This window comes from Haliotis asinina, unplaced genomic scaffold, assembly GCF_037392515.1.
Source record: "Haliotis asinina isolate JCU_RB_2024 unplaced genomic scaffold, JCU_Hal_asi_v2 scaffold_18, whole genome shotgun sequence".
Classification (NCBI taxonomy): Eukaryota; Metazoa; Mollusca; class Gastropoda; order Lepetellida; family Haliotidae; genus Haliotis; species Haliotis asinina.
Window position 1 is genome coordinate 668804 of NW_027133890.1, and position 21348 is coordinate 690151.

Genomic DNA, 21348 nt, shown 5'->3' on the forward strand with positions numbered 1-21348 from the left:
TGGTACAAAATTGGAATTAGAACTTACCACAACAAATAATTGTTGCCACATTGCATTGGTGAGCTCAGCAGCATGTCCTCCTTAAAGTCACTTACACTGAAGAGGTGCGAAATGTTCGGCTTTCAAAAAGTTACTTTCCCGCTATGATACCGTTTGATTGGCAAATTAGCTTTTCTGATCCTGATGTTGAAATTCTGACTGTTCCAACGCGATACAAAATTTCACTTGTTAAGTATTACAAATTACAGTCTATCTTAGCTGGTGAATACTGTGCTTACCTTCTATTACGTCATGACCGCACGACACAATATATTCATCAATCACGTACCGTTTGTAATGACAACCAAGTCTCAGCTCCACAGTCATCATTCCCGTCGTTCCTTAAGGGAATGATCTAACAAAATGTGTTATAACTATGTGCCCACTTGTTGTTTATACGGTTGCTTATCTATTACCCTTATTGCTGTAGTATGCCTGAGACAATTGAGATATTGGCACGATTGTACTTCAGAATGTGTGGAAACGTCTTACCCTTCATGTTTATTTCTGGGAACAGCGGACAGAAAGGAAACGGACAACTGTGTGTGTTTGTGTGTGCATCAAGTGCAGCGTGATGCGCCGATGCTCACCATCTATCTTCTCGTACTAGTTGTCAACGCGGGGTCCCGTTGTCATCGGCTCGTGGTGAATTAGCTGATGATTTCTATGACCCTTACGTTGACGAGGATAAGTGAATACGTTGATGAAAACGAAGACATAGTTTAGTTGTTCACACTTCTTTAGTTGGTTTCACAAGACATGACAAACAAGTATACATGAATGAGGTGTGCGGACTTCCAGCTCAACCCCAGGGCCCTTCCTGCGAGAGGCATAATCCTGCTCGCGGTCGTCCCTACAAAGATAGTCGGAATGCCGGTCTCCACACTCACATCTCACGTCCAGTATAGATGTGAGCATACATATATATATATATAGTTTTTAACAACAATAGACAGGCAAAGATTCAACAATGGACAGATAGCGAAACTAATAGCACTTCCTTCTACAGTTGATATGATGACATACACAGCCAAGGGGGATAACCAATAAAGGCCATAAATGTCACATACAGTAATTAATGGAAGTGACAAAGAGGAACAAGGTAGCTGACATAGTAGCTGACATATATAACACATCTATATAACATATATCTATAATATATATATATATATATGTCGTAGTGATTTTTTATATATATGAATTATTATGTACTTGGTATAAATATACATGAAACGTAGTGGAAGAAAGTAGGGGACGTAGAATTAAGAACTTAGTGCATGTGTAGACTAGACAGATTATATTACTGTACAATGTATGTCCTTATAAGGAAGGCTGAGCTGCCCTGAGCTCTCCTGACCCCCGGGATGACCGGCTGATGACGCGCGAGGGTAAGCAGCGAGGGATTTCCCGGGAGGTCCGAACGAAGTTCGGCAGTTGGGCTCTGGCCATGGAATAAACACGAAGCTACATGCCACCGTGTTATCGTATATATAGAACAATACGATACATGTCAGGCAGCAGTTGTAATGGTTATTCTCATTCAGATGGCAGTATCGTTAGCTGGACATGTCAGGCAGCAGCTGTAATGGTTGTCCCCTGAGAACAAGGCAGAATGGCTTGCCTGGTGCCACATTCGACGTAACTGGAATTTAAGGTCATGGGAAGGGCCAAGTGGTCGGATTTTCTTTGTTCATGACTGACAAACGATCTTCAGGGTAGTGTCACAGAAACAATGCATAATTATGTCCAATGGAATATCTTTGCGGCACTAATGTTAGGCGGAGACTCATTGATGATATAGGGGTGACTCTCCCATGACTGTAAACTTGACAGTGTGAAGATCAGACAGAATCCGAATGGTCAACGGTACATCACTAAGACAAGTTAACTAGTTAACTAGACTAGTTAAGACAATATTTCGATGACCAGCATCTGCAGACTTGGTCACACTTTATGGAGGGCGATACTTCAATAGAGTGTGGATGTCCTCAGATATCCGTGCAATCAGTGGAGATTTGAACGGACGATCTGACACCTTGAGTCACTGTTGACAGGCTGCCTTACATATGACAGTGTAGTGCAGCGTCACACAAATATCCTTCCATTTTCAGTCATTGTTTGTGAATGTGTGATTGCTACTGTTAGGGCACGACATGTTTTCCCTTTCTACGAACACCTGGTGCCATCACTGATTTTCAGTAATCGGTTCATATAATTTTCACAAACATAATATGTTTAAGAAGATATTCAGCCTATTATTTTGCAATGGCGTTCTCAGTTTTGACTACCAGTACATTTTCACGAAGCGCAAAGTTCTCACCATGTTGTAAATAGGGTCAAACGTCCTGATCAAAGTTCAACATGGACCATGAGTCTAAGATGTGGAATGTGATGAGCGTCACCTCAGTGAAAAATGATTCCTGCAATTTCAGATGTGAAACAAAAAGCAAAATGTCAGTGTATCATGAAATAAACATCTGGTCTCACTTATACACATGGCTCTGGGTTTCAGGAAAATGAAACTGAATCTGAAATAGTTTGTAATTGCATTTATGTCGACACTTTTTTAAACACACGTATCTATGTTATTCCCGGTCCCTTTTCATTAGAAGGAAACAGAAACTAAATCAGTGGTCACTAAATAACAGTCGGACATATGTGCCAGGTGCGAAGCTAGGACATACTCCCACATACATCTGTTTGGATACAAATGTAAGTACATGTATGTCTTTTTATTAGTTTCTCAGTAGTTGCAAAGCATTTCCGGTGTTTGATGCGCAGTTCGCCTCGATATTCTTATATTCTTAGACTGCGCTTTACACACACACACACACACACACACACACACACACACACACACACACACACACACACTCACACACACACACACACACACACACACACACACACACACACACACACATATATATATATATATATATATATATATATATATACTAGTTTTTACTAGTTTTTACACATATTTGCTTACTAGATTGAAATAATTTCTTTTACTGTCCTTCGTCGGCAGGATTTTACAATTTACCATTATCAAATATGCATATAATTACTTGTCGCCACGATATGGCCGATGTGATGATATCTTTTAACTCACTCACTCGCTCATGTATACACTCTTACACGCTTAGCGTTTGTGAATTTACATTAACCTTGCCATCGAAGAGAAATCAGTCAGTCAGTCAGGCGTTGACAGACGACCTCTATACATCTCAGCCCTGGTTCATGTAGTCGGCAGAAATCTGTCACGTAGGTGACGTAGGAGGATTTGACGGTCTTCTGCGCGTGACGTCACACGTGGACCACCCGACCTTGGGCGATCAGAAGTGGTGCCAGTTTGTTGTAGACGACCTCGCAAGTCATACACAGCACGACGGCTGAAGCCCATTGCTCTTGTGACGTCAATAACTGATATTCCCGACTGTAACATGCCAACGGCACGTTAACGTTGCACATTTGACAATCGTGGCATTTAAAGTGCCGTTAGAACTGTTATTTACAGGTGTGTCTTCTTCAGTTCTTGAGGCCAATGCAAACGCATGTACATCAAGAAAACTTTTGTACGAGTGCATGGATTTGAGTAGGTTCACTAACATTTTTCTAGAGTTGAAAAATACTAATAAGGATCCCACTTCGGATACATAGATAGTATCAGCAGTGAAAAAATGTTCAGTATTTTTAAAAATTACACTTTGCGAAGTTTCTTTTTGGACTTATCATATTTAAATGACATTGAACAATATTTTTACCTCCTTTTCATGTGATGGAGTTGTTTTTTTTATGACAGTCACGAACTATGTGTACATTTGAAATGATGTGAACTCTTTTTTGCCGACACACTGTGATACCGACACCCTATATAGATCATTTACAATACCAGTTTGATATATTCACTTAATATAATGAACATGTTTGTATTCTTGTAACCAAATCGAAACATGTTTTCATTTGTTTGCTCGTCCTTTAAACTCAAGGCCTTTGCAGAAATGAAAGCGTCACGAATGATCTCCGATTGGCTAGTAATGACTTCATGACATGATTTCAGTCGTCTGTGAAAGTAAAATATAGGTGTTCGGTTTTAAATGTTACCATTGTAAATGTACACAGTCATAGTAGTTTGTATGCACTGTGCAACTGTCAAATGTGACGTTCATGTTATATACACTATATCTCCATCCAAAGTCTCTGTACTTCCTCAGACATGTAACAACCTTGGGATCGTTTCAGGAATATCAAGATCATTACGCAGATAATATGTATGGCACATATAGCAACGTCCACCAAAGGTACAGTCAAATCATTTTTTCTTTCTATCAAAGGAAAATAATTTCATATATATCATAATATAATGGCTCCAGTCCTACATAATACGTATTGTCTCAATTGATGCTTTAGATATATATAAAGATGTTGAGGGTACATGAACAACAGAAGCATATCATAGTGAATAACGGAATGGCCTTTACGATCTTTTCAGCTTCACCGTGTAAGAGTAACCAGCACTGTTCAGACTGTACAGACCACGGCATATGCCGCACAGAGTGTGAGCAGGGATACTTTGATAAATACTGTAGCAGCAGATGCAGCAGGAACTGCCAAAATCACACGTGTAAACCAACAAGTACTGGGATTGGGAGATGCACGAGGGGTTGTATACCGGGCTATCGAGGTGATAACTGTAATCGTCCCTGTACAGAACCCGGAAGTACCTGTAGACGATGTCAAGGCCGATGTGAAGGGGGATACTGCTACCAGGGATCCTCCTGTGTGTCAGGATGCTTTGACTCTTACTACGGTTCGTCCTGCAGGAACTGTTCCAGCACGTGTAAGACTTGCAACAGGAAAACAGGGACGTGTGAAGAATGTCTGCCATCGTATCTGAAATGTGAGGACTTGTGTAAACACTGCTTAGGTCCATGTGAGGCGGAATGTGTAAAGGAATGTCCGTCAAGCCTGAATCAGAGCATCTGTGGAAAAGAGTGCAACGATCTCAGCAAATTCTGCATCAACGGTTGCATTCATGGCTTTTATGGCGCCGAGTGTTCGTCTCAGTGTACTCAGTGTCATGGGACAAGATGCAGTAATACGGGTGCATGTTTAGATGGTTGTAATCCTGGATACTTTGGACCTTACTGCACATCATGCCCCATCAACTGTGCAGGTGGTACTTGCGACTCGCAGAGTGGATCTTGTGTCCATGGATGTATCACAGGATATTATGGCGATAAGTGTGGCCACACCTGCGACACCTGCACCGATGGTGCCTGTGACCAATCTGGAGACTGCCCAGAGATATGCATCTCAGAGCCATGTACTACAGGTGTGATAACTACAGGTGTGTTAATACGTATATATCTGAACCAGATTGTTAGTTCAGTTCAAAATAGAAACTAGCTCAGGGCGTGACCGAGGTCATATTTTTTTTAACTAATACAAAGTCCAAGTTGGTCGTATTTTTGCGTCCATTACAAGACAGCACGCATTGATTGTCAAAGTGTGTAAGTAATAATATAAATACTGTTTTATACGTATCCAGGCAAGAGATGGCACATGAAGATCTGGGATAGAATAGGTCTTCAGCAACACATGCTTGTCACAAAGGCGACTGTACTTGTCGTTAAGAGGCGACTAGCGAGATCAGGTGGACAGGCTCGTTGGCTTAGTTGACACATGTCTTCGGTTCTCAATTGCCCAGATCGATACTCGTGCTGTTTGTCTCGTAATAGTCTGGTCCAGATTCGATCATTTACAGACCGCCGCCATATAGTTGCTCTATGGCTGAGTGGGGCGTAAAACTAAACTCGCTCAGTCAGACAGGAGATCCGTAACACATTTTCACAGTATAACATAAAACAGCAAATGGTTCACTAAATGGTACTCAAACTTGATAGTGTCACGTGTAAAGTTTACCAATGTCATGAACCTTTTCTCTTTGACAGAGGATGGAATCAACAGCACCAAACCAGAGGAAAAGTCATCAGGATATTTGGTGTACCTTATCATCCCTATACTGATTGTACAAACCGTCATGGTGTCAGTGTGTGTGTGTTACTTCTGTTACCGCAAGAGGATGTCAGCTCGAAGGTGATGAAAATGCAGGACAAATAACAGAAACTCAGACCATTATAACCTTTCATTCATTTTGTTCCTTTGGTGAAAAAAAACCCACTCTTTACCAAAAAATATTTTCTTCCTACGAAAACAACAAAACATTGGAACTGAAATTCTGGTGAAATCACATGAAAATGACTGTTGTATGCCTTGATACAGATTGTAGGTGGCACCTTTCTAAATGTGGTAAAACCTTTCAAACAAAGCTAATCGTCACTGAAGCGAACTCGGATTTGGTAATTTACATAACGTACTTGAGTGTTGTGGCAGGTAAGAATTAAAGTTTCAGAAAACTAATTTGTGCAGTGACCGTTGTGATATTGAGTTCTTATCTTGTTATATGTGGCTTGAGAAACGCTACGTACATGTATGTCATTGACTTGACTCCATAATTTCTTTAACAGAGAAAGTCGAACAAACACCATTCGCCTTGCTACAATATCGTCTCAGGAACCTGACACCCCTGCCGTGGACTACCAGCCGTTGCACAGATACTATGAGATCAGGGAGGAGGACATAGACACAGTTGAGTCTCTGGCTCCACCTCGTCGACCGACAGATCCAGAAGGAGGCATGGACAGACCTGAGTGTGTGGCTCCAACTCTGAGACCGGCAGATCCCGGAGGTGGTATGGACAGAGTGGAGTGTGTGGCTCCACCTCAAAGACTGGCAGATCCCGGAGGTGGTATGGACAGAGTGGAGTGTGTGGCTCCACCTCAGAGACCAGAAAGCCCTGAAGGCGGCATAGGAAACATGGGTGTCTTGGCTGACATCTTTCAAACAACAGCTGACGCAGATGACAGAGCTGATGCAGCACCTGGCAGTTCCACCAGAGACTCGCACACATACACGAGCCTGATGACGAGCGTCCCTGTTGACAACCAAGCAGACTACATTACACCAACCGAAAGCGAAATTTATGAATATATTTAATTCAGTCCAGCTTAATATGTTCAAACTACCCAGTGTGTTTTCTGAAACTACTCTGAACCATCGGAATATACTTAGTTCTTGTTGATGTAAACAGTTCCCTCTGCCATGGCACATCTTAACTTCAAGTGTTATATTGCAATTGGGCTCTATATGAATACTATCCCCTAAAATGAAACACAAATGGAAATTTCGACTGCATGTTTATGTTTATTTTTGAAATAAACAGGCTTTATGAGATATAGCGAAATCGCAAACTGGGAGTCTGTGGCACCAGTGCGAGGAAAGTCCGTTTGAGCGTCACGTGGAGACGTGTGCTGGCGCTGAAGTCAATACCTTGTGTGACTAGCGTGGGCATCCAGAACTGCACGGCATCGCCTCTGCATCGAACGAACAAGTATCAGAATCTCGTGTTGCCCAATCGCAGCCCGCTCTGTCTGTAGTGCCTGTGCGAGTGAAGTGTCTTGGGCTGAGGGTTATGGCATAGCACCCATCTGTCACAGGTCTTCGATTGGGTGTAAGTCCCGTTATCTTGATGACCAGGGTAGCCCACTGATGTTGTGGTTCTGGAGGAAGTGTCTAGTGTGACGTGCTGTGTGGGACCTGGCTCTCTTGATCAATGATTGGAAGGTGATGTTGGCGTGGGATTGTACTGTTGATCTGTCATGTTGCCTTTGGATCATAACCAAATCACTTCTTCTTCTTCGGCAGATGATCGCTCCTCAGATAATAACGCTGCCTGGCCGAATCTGTCTAACTGGGGAACGCAAGCCCACAAAAAACACAAAATCGCAGTCGCGAGAAGATCTCGCTGTCGTTGCGCATGCGTATGATCAGGAGTTCAAGGCACACGCGCATGTTAGTAGTGGTGTGGTCATGCTTCTTTGTTGCTTTTCATTTCCCAAGTAGCCTTTAACAAATTTACGACATAGCTTTAAAATCCTTTGTAATTTACGAAGTGTAGAGTAGTGATATAAGTCCGCTCCCGTTGTTAGAAATTCCTATGTACTTAATAATCCTCAACATGTTCAACATAATTTAACAAACGAAATAGTAAACATGAATGTCTAACATAAGTGAAAACATGAAAGTGTCCGTCCTGAAAAAAAATTATTAACGTCAGTCAGTGATAAACAATTGGTTAAAGCCGCATCAATTCGCAGCTATTCGCGGCTACACTGTCAGTTATAGAAATAATCAGAGACCATGAGTCTGTCTGTCACAATCAGAATTATATATTTAGAGACAAAACGTTAGTCTAGGCTAGTAGTGTTTAGCAGTCTCCTAAAATGAGAGCATCTGTTGTTTACTCGACACCATATTCTCTACTTTAGGCCATAAAATACTATTTAATACATATAGATTTTCTCCCGCTCCCAAATGACTACAAAACATTGTGGCTCACACTAGTCCTTTCTCTCCTTGTTCCAAGAAATAAAAAAAATATATTTGTGTTGCTAATATTTGTGTAACCGACAGACATCGATCAGCCTTTCACACCCATCAATGAAACTATCTGATCCTCAACTGTAACATGCATTACACGTGAATTGTGTATTCTGTGACACTACACGCCGAAACTGAAAATCATGCTGATAAATAAGGGTATTTTACGGATGGTGCCTTTTGTTGTGATGTTTCAAGACATAAACACCATAGGACTGATAAACAGAGCAAAACCTCATGTAAACTGAATCACGTTTTAAGTCATTTCTCCATGAAATTGCAATCGTCATTAGGCGTTTCTTTTTGGGAGAGTATATTTTCCACTTACATGTATCTTGTATACGTCCATGTGAAAAGCTCTACACCTATACTACAGTATGAAGGCGGAACGAGCAGTTCAGTTGTACCTTAGTCAGGTCGACAGATTCAAAGCATGAATCCTAGCCAAAAGATCGAGTATCCATGTAACAACGAAACATAGGGTCCACCTGTGTATGGATACACAACCACATTCCCGTGACTACCAGTAATACCCGTGTTCGTCCACCTGGACAAGACGCGTCGGAAAACAGAGGTAAATTGTCTCCTGACACATTTTTATCTGGTCTGACTACAAGGCACAAAATTACACGTGAATTTGTGTAGAGGATTCAGAACTTTGATGCTCATTAAGTCCACACATACATTGTAAAATCCTGTCAACAAGAATCCAGTAAAACTAACTAAAATATCACAGACAAGAATGTAAAAGTAGTGATTGGATCTACAACAATTTATTTATGGAGGACAGTACAATATAAAAATGGGCTATAGGTTGCCAACAGCGGAAAGGTAGATCACAATACTAAGGACCAGGGGGATTTATTTGGCAGGCTATGTAACATCAAATACTAGAGAGATAGACAATCAATATTCATGCACACAATCTCAATTTTGCCTTCATACACTTTCGTTTATATTTGTTTTCAGTATTGAAGTGAAGAGGTGTACCAAACTGCTGTTTGATTTTTTCCTATCATGGAAGGAACTGTGCCTGAGGCTCCACAACTGATCTTAAGTGCAAGGGACTACACTTAAACGTCCACCAGTAAGTCGTGCAGCGGCACCGGTCAGATCGGCAAATCCATCTTATTACCTTTTCCGACTAGCACAAGTTGAACAGAATGTCTCTATGAGTGATATCTCAGACCCCTAATTGATGTCTGCTAAATGTGTACTGAGTCAAAAAAGAAATTTCACATTCTTTCTCCAAGGAACTATAAAAGAACAAGAGATGGTAAGATGGTTAAATTTGTATTATTTCATTGCTGAAATCGGTGTGATATACTCGATACACTAACAGTGCCACAAGCATAAAAATTCGATATTTCTGATTTCAAAATTGTGCAAGACCGTCCCGCGCATTCAACATTGTCAAACACCGTCTCCTCATCAAATTCCTGATACTTGTGAACACGTGCTTGGGGATTCTGTGCCATTGCTCCTGCAAGACAACGCCAAGTTCCTACAAATTCTGAGGTTGTCTCCTAAGAATACGAAGCCTTCTCCCAAGTACATCCCGAACGTGCTCATCGATTAAGGTCAAGGGAACTCGATAGTCTGTCCATGACGTTGATTCCAGCGTTTTGAAGGAAATTTCATGTCAACATCGCGATATGTGACCGAGCATTATCAGGCTGGAACTGTAAACCTGAGCCATGAGCCGCCATGAAAGGAGGTGACCACATGGTTGCAGTAAGCAGCAGTTGTGAGGTTTCCACCGATGACCTGAAGTCGGGAACGGCTGTTCCCACAGAAAGCACCCCAAACCTCGCAACTTCCGTCCCCAAATCTGTCGAATTCCTGTACACAACATTGGGCATACCGTTCACGACTTCGTCTGCAGACTATGTGCTTGCCGTCGGCGAATCTGAGGGAAAACCTGGATTCATCGCTAAAGACGACTCGATTCCAGTCTCTTTGTGTCCATAGGAGGTCACGTTGGGCCCACAGCAGACGTTGACATTGATGAAACGGGGTAAATATTGGCCCAGGATATGGACGTCGAGAATGGAGATTGGCAGCCCGCAACCGCTTTCGAATTTCGATCTCTATACATTTCAGCCCTGGTTCGTGTAGTCGCTAGAAATCTGTCATCTTGGGGATTTGACGGTTTTCTGCTCGTGACGTCAGACGAGGACGATTCGACCTTAGGCAATCAGACCTGGTGCCAGTCTGTTGTAGACGACCTCGCAATTGTCGTAACTGGGATTTGGGTGTTAGTAAACCCTCTTACCAGTTACCTGTTACGATGACCGTTCTACCTTATTGGGGGTGCTGCCAGCTCTGGTGGCATACTCGCTTGGTCTGTCCGGGGGGCTACATCTAGGAATAAGTGTTCTGACGACCGGGATTCCTAACTAACACAAATCATTCATGTACTGGCACTGTGGTATACAATGAATAACTCAACACAAGTTTCTATACTCACATTGGTTTACTCGATCCCTCTCTTCATAACAATTGGTCTTGGCCTGGACAGGGTAGGGCAAGCTCTCGGGATGTGAACGTTCTGCTGTCTCTTCAACCCGCACCGCACCTTGCACCTTTATGGTGCTGCGGTATCTTTTTAAGGTGTTCGAGCCTGCTCCACCCTTATCACATGACCCTCTACAATCTCTCTGATTCGTTAGAAGTTACATCATTCCCTGGCCTCATGTCGTACCTCGTGATTGGAAATCTCCCTTAATTCTAATCAGTGACTCAGCTTTAATTGCTACTTGACGAATCTATTCTGTTCTGTTGTTTGACATTTATTCCCTTTTTCCATCCCTTAATATATTACCCAATAGTAATAGCATTGGTGCTATGCCGAACTAACCGCAAATCTCAATGATAGATGTATAAATCGTTTCTTGTATATGAATGCAATTTTCACCTTATAACACAATCTTCGAGCTTGCAACATGCCCACGGCACGTTCACTTTGCACATTTGACAATCGTGGCATTTAAAGTACCGTTAGAACTGTGGTTTAAAGGTATTTTCGAATTCTTGAGGCCAATGGAAACATGTGTAAATGAAAAAAAAACTTCCATGCGAAGATCAGGTGATCGAATGCGCGTGCAAAACCTGATATGGCACTAGCGTTATTTGCAGGACGAATGGATAGGTTTGAGTGGGTTTTGCTAACGTTTTTCTAGATACGAAAGATGTGGATCCCATTTCGGATACATGGATGAATCATGAGAGAAAAATTATTAATTATTTTTAAAAATACATTTAGTGAAGTTTTTTTTCGGAGTCAATATAGTTGCTTGTTCACAGCAGTTCTGGGACATGGAAAGCTTAGATTACCAATTTGTCACTGAATATATTTTACACACACGAAAAAAACAATAGTAATAACATATGATGAAAATGAGCCTAGAGATGTTCTTCATTTTCAGAAGCCGTGGAAATCTAGACTTGCTACATTCTATAGACGTGCATGGGTTTTCTTTTGTATAGTAGCTTCAAGGTCTGTATGACAGACTATGGGAAAGCTGCGGAACAATATTTTCATGGCCTTAAACAAGTCACAAAATTCTGTTTAAAAAAACACTTTCCCACATCCAGCTCATTTCTCATAAATGTCTTCAATTGCAAGTCTCCCTACTCCCTGTATTGAACATGTGCGTGAATGGTAATGAACAGGCTCATGGCAAACAAGCCATACTGAAGCGGTATATGCAAGTAAGGAATCAAGCTGCCAGTAACCTTTGCTATTGCACTATAGAAAGGTTTGTTTTTCTTTACCACTTCCCAATACCCTATAGTACGCTGCAAGACAAATAGTGTTCCTATCTTTTGAAGATCACTGTGTTCCTTGCCCCCATACTATCCTGTGAGTAGCTGTGCAATCACCTTGACAGTAGCTCTATACTTGCATGAATCCAGTCATCCGAGTTCTTCCCTTTGAACACACGGTCCCGTATCTGTTTTTTTATGACAATATATAATTGTCATTAACCTTGTGATTCCAGCAATGTTTTTTATTTTCAGTTTTAACGTTAACAGATGTCTTTGAGTGCACTCGAGACGTAGCAATCTGAAATCAAATCCTGGTAACTATGATGTGAACTGATGTCTCGAAAATGATTGAGATGATATAGGTTAAAGGTTTCCAGAACGGGTCTGTATAAGTAAGAGCATGTTATTGAACTGTTTCTCTAATAATACCGTGATGGAACAGGCTTTTAACATGACACTGTTGTGTTATACATCTGATGACTTTGAGATGATTGAATTTTGTTTTCTTTCCATGCAATATAATTATCGTGTAGTGTCACAAAATAACCAAATGCACAGATTGAAATTAAAACATAATGTGTAGCAACCAATTTAAACAATTTAATACTTCATGTAAATGGGGCTATCTGTACAAAAACCTTATTTTTGTTTCGGTGTAATCATTCTCTGTGTCCAACTAGGCCTTTCTGTGACACTGGTAAGCACCACACACTTTGAGTGAGGTCATAGCTTCTGTTGTTGATTAAAGGTGCGAGCAAAGGTGTATGTGTTGACTGTACTGTACTGTACATCTGAAATGTTTTTGACGTGTGCTGGTAGTAGCATATCATTATATCAGCAAGACATTTTATTGTCCTAGCTGTCATACATGGAACGTTTTCGCACTGTTTCCAGCAAAGGTGACTTGGAGGGTATGCGACTAGTTGAAAATGAAAAGGTGACCAAAGCTTGGAACACAGCACTGCGGCTGCATCATTCAGCGTCCACTGACCCTCAGCTGCAGATAACCCAGGAGCGAAAAAGGGGAGCATGCTGTAAACTAACACTAAAATGTGTGATGTGTGATTTTGTCGCACCTGAAATAAAGTTGTACAAAGAAATTGAGACAAGTAAACCCGGGCCAAACCCAGCAGCACCTAATGTTGGACTTCCCTTAGGTCTACAGGACACACCTATAGGAAATACAAGGGCAAGGTTACTCATGGCCAACATGGACAGTCCACCCCTATGTAAGAGCATTATACAGCTGACCGCCAACAAGGTAGTTAAGGCTGTAACCTAGCACTAAGGATATGGCAGAAAAGGTGGAATAAGTGAAGGACGTTAATCGAAAGAGATGTACTGAGCCATACGAGATGAATATTGCTATGGACGGCCAATACAACTCGAAGACACTGGCAAGCAGGAAGAGGCCAAAGCAGAATACATCGGCATCGCCTGCGAAATTGTTACTGAAGAAGGTCTTCATTACTGTATCATTTCAGAATTAGCTCTGCTCGACTGGTTCCTGGCTGAGAGGAATAGGCGTAGATGTGAAATATCCTGGGCGACACCCAGACTATACTGCGAACATGTAAGTCTTCACTCCATTCTCCGAGTTCAATATGGGAGAGGACATTGGAAATCAGTTAGCACTACACGGTGTGCTGATACAGTATGCCACGACTGATGGAGATTCGTAGAGTCGAGAGTCTGTTTATGGTATAGACCAAGCTCTGAAAGTGTTGGATCCGATGTGGAAGATGCAATGGCTAGATGACCCCACCCATTTGGCTCAATGACAGTTTCGACAATGTTAGAGAGCACATTTCAATCCGGATATGTTGCCTGGGTCTACTAGTACACGTAAAATGGAAGCAACGAGGGCACAGAGTCAGGATGTCAAAGCGCGGTGCAGTCTGATATTTGAAGAACTGATGCCTGATTACACAGGCGACATGAAAACACTTCGTTAGTATTTTACTCAGAGTCCTCAAAGCCACGTTCGTGTTCCAAGTGTGCCCGGTACTCAGTTGCTTGTGGCGGTGGTGTTACCATCAGCTGAAGGCGACGGTCCATGTTCCTCGGCTGCAACAGTATCACATTCAACATGGATGACAATGATAAACACTTAATTAAATTCTCAAACTCAAGCTAAGTGTGGAAGTTGTGGAACAAATGAAACTGTATACAGACACACAGAAATGTGAAGTTGCCAATCGGTCATCAAGTGTTTCTGTGCCAAGGAACGTAAACGTTTTAAGGGACATGATTGGGAAAGCTTTCTCGACATTTCACAGTCTCAAACAATAGCCCAGGGACATCAACAGTCGACAAGTGCGACCAGTCCGGCTGGAATCAAACTTTCAAGTCGGGCTGTGCAGTCACTTGAACAAATGACCAAGGAAGCTGCCTATCAAAATGACTATATAAAAGCCCCGGTATTGTCAAGAGAAAACTTATTCAGCATGGAAGGAAAATCTGTGAACATTTGAAGTCTAAACTGACTGACAAACAGAGTGGGGACTACAGAAAGGATCAGTTAGACCCCGAGTCATGTTTTAGCAAAAACATGAGCATTCCTATTCAAAATATTGAAATTGTGCACTGATACTGGAGAATTATACGTGGATTGCTTGCTAATGACTCACACTGGGTAACGTTATGTTAAAATGAAATCATTATTGCTGTACACTATGTCCTGTGAATACCCACTAAGTAACAACCAATTGTCACTGTCTTATATAGCATCTTTCACGTATCCTGCGTTTATTCTTTTATTTTTGGTTTATTCATCTACAACTTCAATACCAAAAGTCAGTCTGGAGAAAATGTATGGTCTCTATACATAGCTCTGTTTAAACAGGTCAATGTCCTTTATTTGAATCTGGTTCAGCAGATTGGCCCTCAACATAAGTGCATTTACGGTTCTGACACAAATGACTGATGTCGTAATGGCTTATGTCGAAGTGTTCCCCGTGGACTATGAAGCTAAGCCAGTGGGCATGTGTAGTGCACCACTGGTGGCCTATAAGGCAAACATACGTCACAACGCCGCACTCACTGGGCCAGTAGCTCCAGTTCTGATATGACGTACCCCATTGTGCACACCGAGGACCGAACCCTTCACAAACGTAGTCCCGTACCTTTCTAAAAAGGCTTCAGTATTAGCCATCTTAGGTAATACACACATGAACAAGTCACTTGCGGTGTAGTGATACATACATTCACCACAATACAAACAATATGACTAAATATCATGCTTCCATTCACTCACAAAAAAAACAATATGTAATCAGAAAATTGAAATAGATTCATGAAAAAATGAAAAACAGTGTTATGTTAAAAGTTCAAACAACGTTGTAAAATTACTGACATATCCGGACATCCGCAACGTGTCATTCTCACAAACAAAACATTAAATTATGTGCATTTTTGTCTCGTATTTCCGGATGGCTGAGCACATTGACATTGAGTTAATTTTGAGGCGTGTCAATTTTGTTGTCACTATAATTAATTAATCCGGATGATCAAGCATGCCTGGACAGCTGTAAGCGAAAAGACAATTGCTAACCGCTTTCGTCATGTGGATATTATCCAATCAAACGAGGACCCACAAGTAGACATGGCCTTGTCGGAACTTCGCGATTTACTACGATCCTGTGTACAAGTTGCAAACTGTGAATGTCGACAGCGACGAACTGACCGACGAAAGTCCTGTCGCTTTTCTATACAGCCAGTGCAAAAGGCTATGACTGATTTCTTCAAGCGAGCATAACTGTATGAACAGGTATGATAGATTATATGCACTGATATTTGTTTATATGTACCGTAATCAATAAAGATTGTGTCTGATGCCTGCTATGTTCGTTTCTTTGTACGTTTCTTATACATATGGCCCGTGATTCAGATGTCCGAAAATTCGCTTATCCACACAATTTCAATAAAAACACAAGTGTTCGGATAAACGGGGCACGACTGTAAACATATTTCAAATGTTCCTGTCAATTAATATGCAAAGTCTTCCATTGTCGCCATCCCATCAGGCCTCAGACCACAAATATTTTCCTTCTTTGCTGTCTACAGTCACATGTCACTCTATCATAATTACTATCGCTCATAGGCTGCTCTAGTGTTTCATGCTGACTATTCTGCCTTTTGTCACTTAACCACAAAATATTACCATGGGATGACCAGCTCCATTTCCCTGTATCCAGTGTGAACAATGGTCACCGGAAGCCGAAACCGAAGTCGAAGAGGAAGCCGAAGCCGAAACACGCTAACCTGGAACTTGGGATCACATCATGGAAGGCATGTGCTATCATTCGTCATCCAGGAAACATTACCACAGTAGCACAGATAAAACAGCCCATTTAACAAGGCACTATATTCTCCTTAATTCACAGTGGTGTATAACTGAGGGGTGAGGTGTGTGCGTGTGTGTGTGTAGGGGGGGATGGGGGTGTGGGGAGGGGGGAGGGGGAGTAACTGTGTTCTTAGGCCTTTAAATCGTTTTGATTTGAAGCTTAGATTGACATGCAGAGGGACCTTGTCCTACCTAAGAAGGAGGTTACACTGACATAGAGCAGGACCGTCTCCTGCTAGAGATGGAGGTGTCAGAGACACTCATGTTTAGGGTCAGTATGTGTCAGTATGAGACGGTCTGTAGAGTATTATGTAGGTGTAGCGGACATTATGTTATACAGAAATAATGGAAGGTGTTTCAAAATCGTTTAACAAAAGTCACATAGTTTGTTCTATAGACAGATATCAGGTTCGTGATGATTTCGATCAGTATAGATATCTGACAGCTGTATTAGCGCTCCCTTTACAAAACATTTACAATTTCTGGGGAATGAGGTGGGACTTGGAAATCGTCATCACAATGCATGACCATTGTCACTCAAGTGCTTGGTGACCATTTAGAAGTTGGAACGTAACGTGACAAGATATGGTATGGATTTATAACTTCTCTATTGTTGACAACACGACGTTTCAAGAGGTAGGCCAGAGATGTAAAGCCATACCATATGGTGTTAAGTCACATGTTTATTGTCACTCAGTTCAAATCATAAACACTAGCAAAGGACGTATACAAGCGTGCAGGAAATGTTGAACGATAATGTAAAGTTTGCTGCATGTAACGTATTTGTCAAAAAAAATGATATAAGACTGACATGAAAGGCACAGAAACGTCGTCTTCACTCATCTGAAACCTGGTTCTGACCAGAACATATTCACGACGAACATGGCTCATACACATAGTAGCTCTAACCATGAGAAAGGTATGGTCTCATAATTGTTATTCTCCAATTCGTGGGGCAGGTAATGGTTAAAACATGTTTCACTACAACACAAGTCCCTGTGAAAACAACAAATAACAAATAAACGTTACTGCAAGTTACAGTTCCCTTTAACTATTCACATCAGTGTGAATGTTTATCACGAGAAGGTCAATACAAAACAGAGTGGTGTGCAGATATCAGTGACAGCACACGTCACTAGAGATTTATCAGCAAAGGACAAAGATCACCAGATATAAAAGAATGTATGCAGGGACGGGTCGTATTTCGCATGCCTCGACGCTGCGTGACAACGATGTCAGCGTTACCCGGAACAGGTCGCGATGTACTACAGTTAGATTACAAGGAAAGAAAGCTTGTGTGATTGATCACAGGCTGTGTGGCTCCACAGCCACTCATAGTATCTCAACGTGAAACTTCACTGCACAATCCAGGACATTCTGCTGATAACAATGACGTGACACGACACATTTGCAGTTAGTATTAGTATAGTCTTTAACATGTGTTTGCATCAAGTATTTAATGATGAAATGACTACAGCTAAACTGACTACCTCTGACCCAAATGAAAAACATTATTCATGCAATCAACTGTTCTAAGCTCAAATGCGTATGGTTATTTCGGGACAGGGCCGTAGTTCAGAGAATCTCTTTCAGTCAAGATGACACTGAATCATCAATATCTGCAGTTGCAAGTTAGGAGCGGCACCCGCCTCTTACAACAAGCATTGTCGCCTTTTATGTCAAGCGTGGGTTGCTGAAGGCCTATTCTACCCTGGGACCTTCACGGGTCTTGAAGTGATAAGAGTACAAAGTGTTTCATCCTTTGGGCTGCAAAGCCAAAGGTAAGCTACAAGCCCCATATCAATGTTCATGGGCATCCGAGAAGACCCAATGTAATTCATATTGTGTTAAATATCCCACATCTGTTGGTTTGTAACTTCTGGCAACTGACATATATACTACCCGTGAAAAGTTTAGCCTCACTTAAAACACTCACTATATGCGATGTGTATATATGGTTAAATAGAAAATACATTTCTCTACTGGCTTTGGGAAACCAACTGCAAACCTCAGGCAGATGAATTGCACGAGGATCATGCATCAGATTGGTAAAAAGCATGTGCAGATATCATGTACGTGAACAGCTGTGTTTTGAAGTAAATTTTTGCTAAGAATTGGCAGATTTTCGTTGAATTTTATCATTTAATGAACACATTACAATAATCTTTTCAACGTTATGATTTTTTAATTAAAATTCGTCAGTTCACGTGTAAAGAGCACCTTTAAACGGAATGTAATATGTTGCAAAATCTGGCCTAGAGCTGTTGACTGAAATAAGTGGCTACATGTACACTAGTGAGTCTAAACTCTGACCAATGACTGACCAATGCACCCGCAATGTACACTCAGAAGGCAGATCTTCACACGACAGTTTTAAGTTTCTGACATCCTTGGCTCGTTCGTCAGCGGGTACAGATTCTAATACACTGTGATGGTTTCTATCCCATTTTTTGTCAGTCTGAATCCTTTAGGCTGATACAAATGTGTGCATCATGGATGAGCGGGATGGGATGCTGCAAATGTCACACGTCTAATGTACTACAGATTGTAAACAGGCCAAAGTGTGGTAGACTGAAGGTCAGTACTCAAAAAGAGGACCGGTATTTGCAGGTGTTTCACTTAGGGAACTGATACGTCACGGTGACGTCATCCAGTCAACAGACTGTGACCAGACGACTCCGTGTTCATGGTCTTTGTGCCGATCGAGCTAGAAGATCTGGTACAGATGGAGAAAGCAACCAAGCGTTTACGTGAACCAATTACCAATTACAGATTTCTACTTTCAAGATATCCGTTCTGAAACACAACAAATGGGCAGTATATGTATTTTACTGTTATTTTTAATGCATGCGCAATAACACGTCACAGCCAATACACTACGGCAAACAAGGAAGTTATTCCAGCTCTGGAGACATCCCTATTAAAACTATGTATGGTGATATAAGGATACCTACGAGTAAACACAAAGGTCATTCTCAATATTCTACGAAGCCCCGGTTTTAAAGATTTTCTGGAAGTACTCGATGGCAGACTCGTGAGGGTGTTGATTGAACAGCACACGCCAAGCTCAACCATTTATTCCGGAAGAAGAAAATATGTTCTGGAAGAAGAGGATTTGGGGGACCACGACGCTGGTACCTTGCTGAGAACTATTATTTACCTAAACGGGAAACATTTTGCACTGAGAAGCGGCGACGAGCACTGTGGCCAGTGATACATTAACAATCAATCACACTTCAAGAGAAGGACGGAGAGGAGTATGTGTAATATATGGAAGTCATGTCTAGGACTAACCAGGGTGGGTTGAAACATCTCACAGTGAAGCCCAAATGTCTGAGGATCTACCCAAGTGAAGACCGAGATCGATGTCACATTCACCTCTGCAAGCTGTAGATGAAGAGGAGCCCGAAAGTGGTAAGTTTTCATGTATTTTTTTTCAATTGGAAACTCATGATTGAACTATTTTCGCAATTATTAAGAGAAAATATTTTTTGTACATATGCAAGACAGAAACGTTTGGCTCAAGCGAAACTGTTAACCTCGGACCAGTTACATTACATTTATACCATGATTTCAAAATTGCAAGGACAAAAACACATCACACGTTTATGCCGACCTGATAATTTCTGGATTGAAATGCTTCTTAAAATATGTTAACGAAGAAACTGATAATGGATGTACTGAAATTTCATTAAAATTTGCTTTCATTTATCATTTAAGGGAGGGACGACACTTTCTACATGACTTTCCTTCAGAAACCCCTGCAACAAGTTTGGTACATCCGTCAAGCCGTGGGAGACAACATCTTATAGTGAATGGTTCCTGACATTGCTGAGGCCGCTGGTCTGCAGGGACATGACACCTACCACTTGCTGTGCTCTACAGCTGCTACAACTCTCTTCCTGGCCGGTGTGGATAAACAGCTGATTAGAAAGGAAAGTGGTCGTCACTGAGTATCTGGTAAGTGGCATGCTTGATGTAGCATTTGTCATTTCTGTACTCGGGGCGGTGAGGTAGCTTCGTGGTTCGTGTTCGATTGCCCACATGGGCACAACGTGTGAGGCCCATTTCTGATGTCTTGCTCACTTGTGGCTGTCAGAATACGATACCTATTACCACATCTTCACGGTTCCTTCCAAGATATTATGATATGGGTATTCACGTTGAGCCATTTGTTGTTAACTGTCATTTGCTCGTTAAAAGAATTTATGATTCATAAAATTAGCTGTTTTCTTAAATAACATTCATTACAAGAATACCTATAAGCAATCATGTCAAACTAGCTATTTCATGTTTCAGATGATTCCAGTGACCGTGAGGCGAACGGAAGGGGAAGGTCCCGCCGGGTCAAATTAATCAACTGCAATGTGCGGATATTGTAGACAATAAACTTGTTTGAATAATTCTGTATTTTTTATGTACTTGTTTATGATGTTTTCAACAAAAACATTGAGGCAGAGGAATAGGATTGTCAAACCCGGTCTGAAAAGACAAAAGTCCTTCTCGAGGTGCGATACTGGGAATAAGGTGAGGCGAAGTTGAGTCCCATTTCCAGTATCGCATCGAGAGTTATGTAGATAACCGCCCTTGGTTGTTATCTGATAACCAGCCTCTATGGAAGATTGACCAACCCTAGATATTGACCCCATAGTCAACCCACGTGGTGTATGCACATATATTATCTAGCT

At 41.5% G+C, this 21348-nt stretch overlaps 1 protein-coding gene across 1 annotated transcript; it reads left to right on the forward strand.

Annotated features, from left to right (window-relative positions):
• The first annotated feature begins 4290 nt into the window (after nucleotides 1–4290).
• Nucleotides 4291–7342, forward strand: LOC137269898 (scavenger receptor class F member 1-like). The gene is made up of 4 exons (XM_067803739.1): nucleotides 4291–4343; nucleotides 4535–5392; nucleotides 5997–6141; nucleotides 6573–7342. The coding sequence occupies exons 1-4, from the start codon at nucleotides 4316–4318 to the stop codon at nucleotides 7099–7101; spliced, it is 1560 nt and encodes a 519-aa protein (XP_067659840.1). The 5' UTR covers nucleotides 4291–4315; the 3' UTR covers nucleotides 7102–7342.
• The last annotated feature ends 14006 nt before the right edge of the window (nucleotides 7343–21348 follow it).

Bases quoted from the DNA above. Each gene is read 5' to 3' on its own strand.
- LOC137269898 (XM_067803739.1), top strand. From the start codon at position 4,316: ATGGCACATATAGCAACGTCCACCAAAG. The intron at 4,344-4,534 runs GTACAGTCAAAT...CGATCTTTTCAG, and splicing joins TATAGCAACGTCCACCAAAG to CTTCACCGTGTAAGAGTAAC. The intron at 5,393-5,996 runs GTGTGTTAATAC...TCTCTTTGACAG, and splicing joins TACAGGTGTGATAACTACAG to AGGATGGAATCAACAGCACC.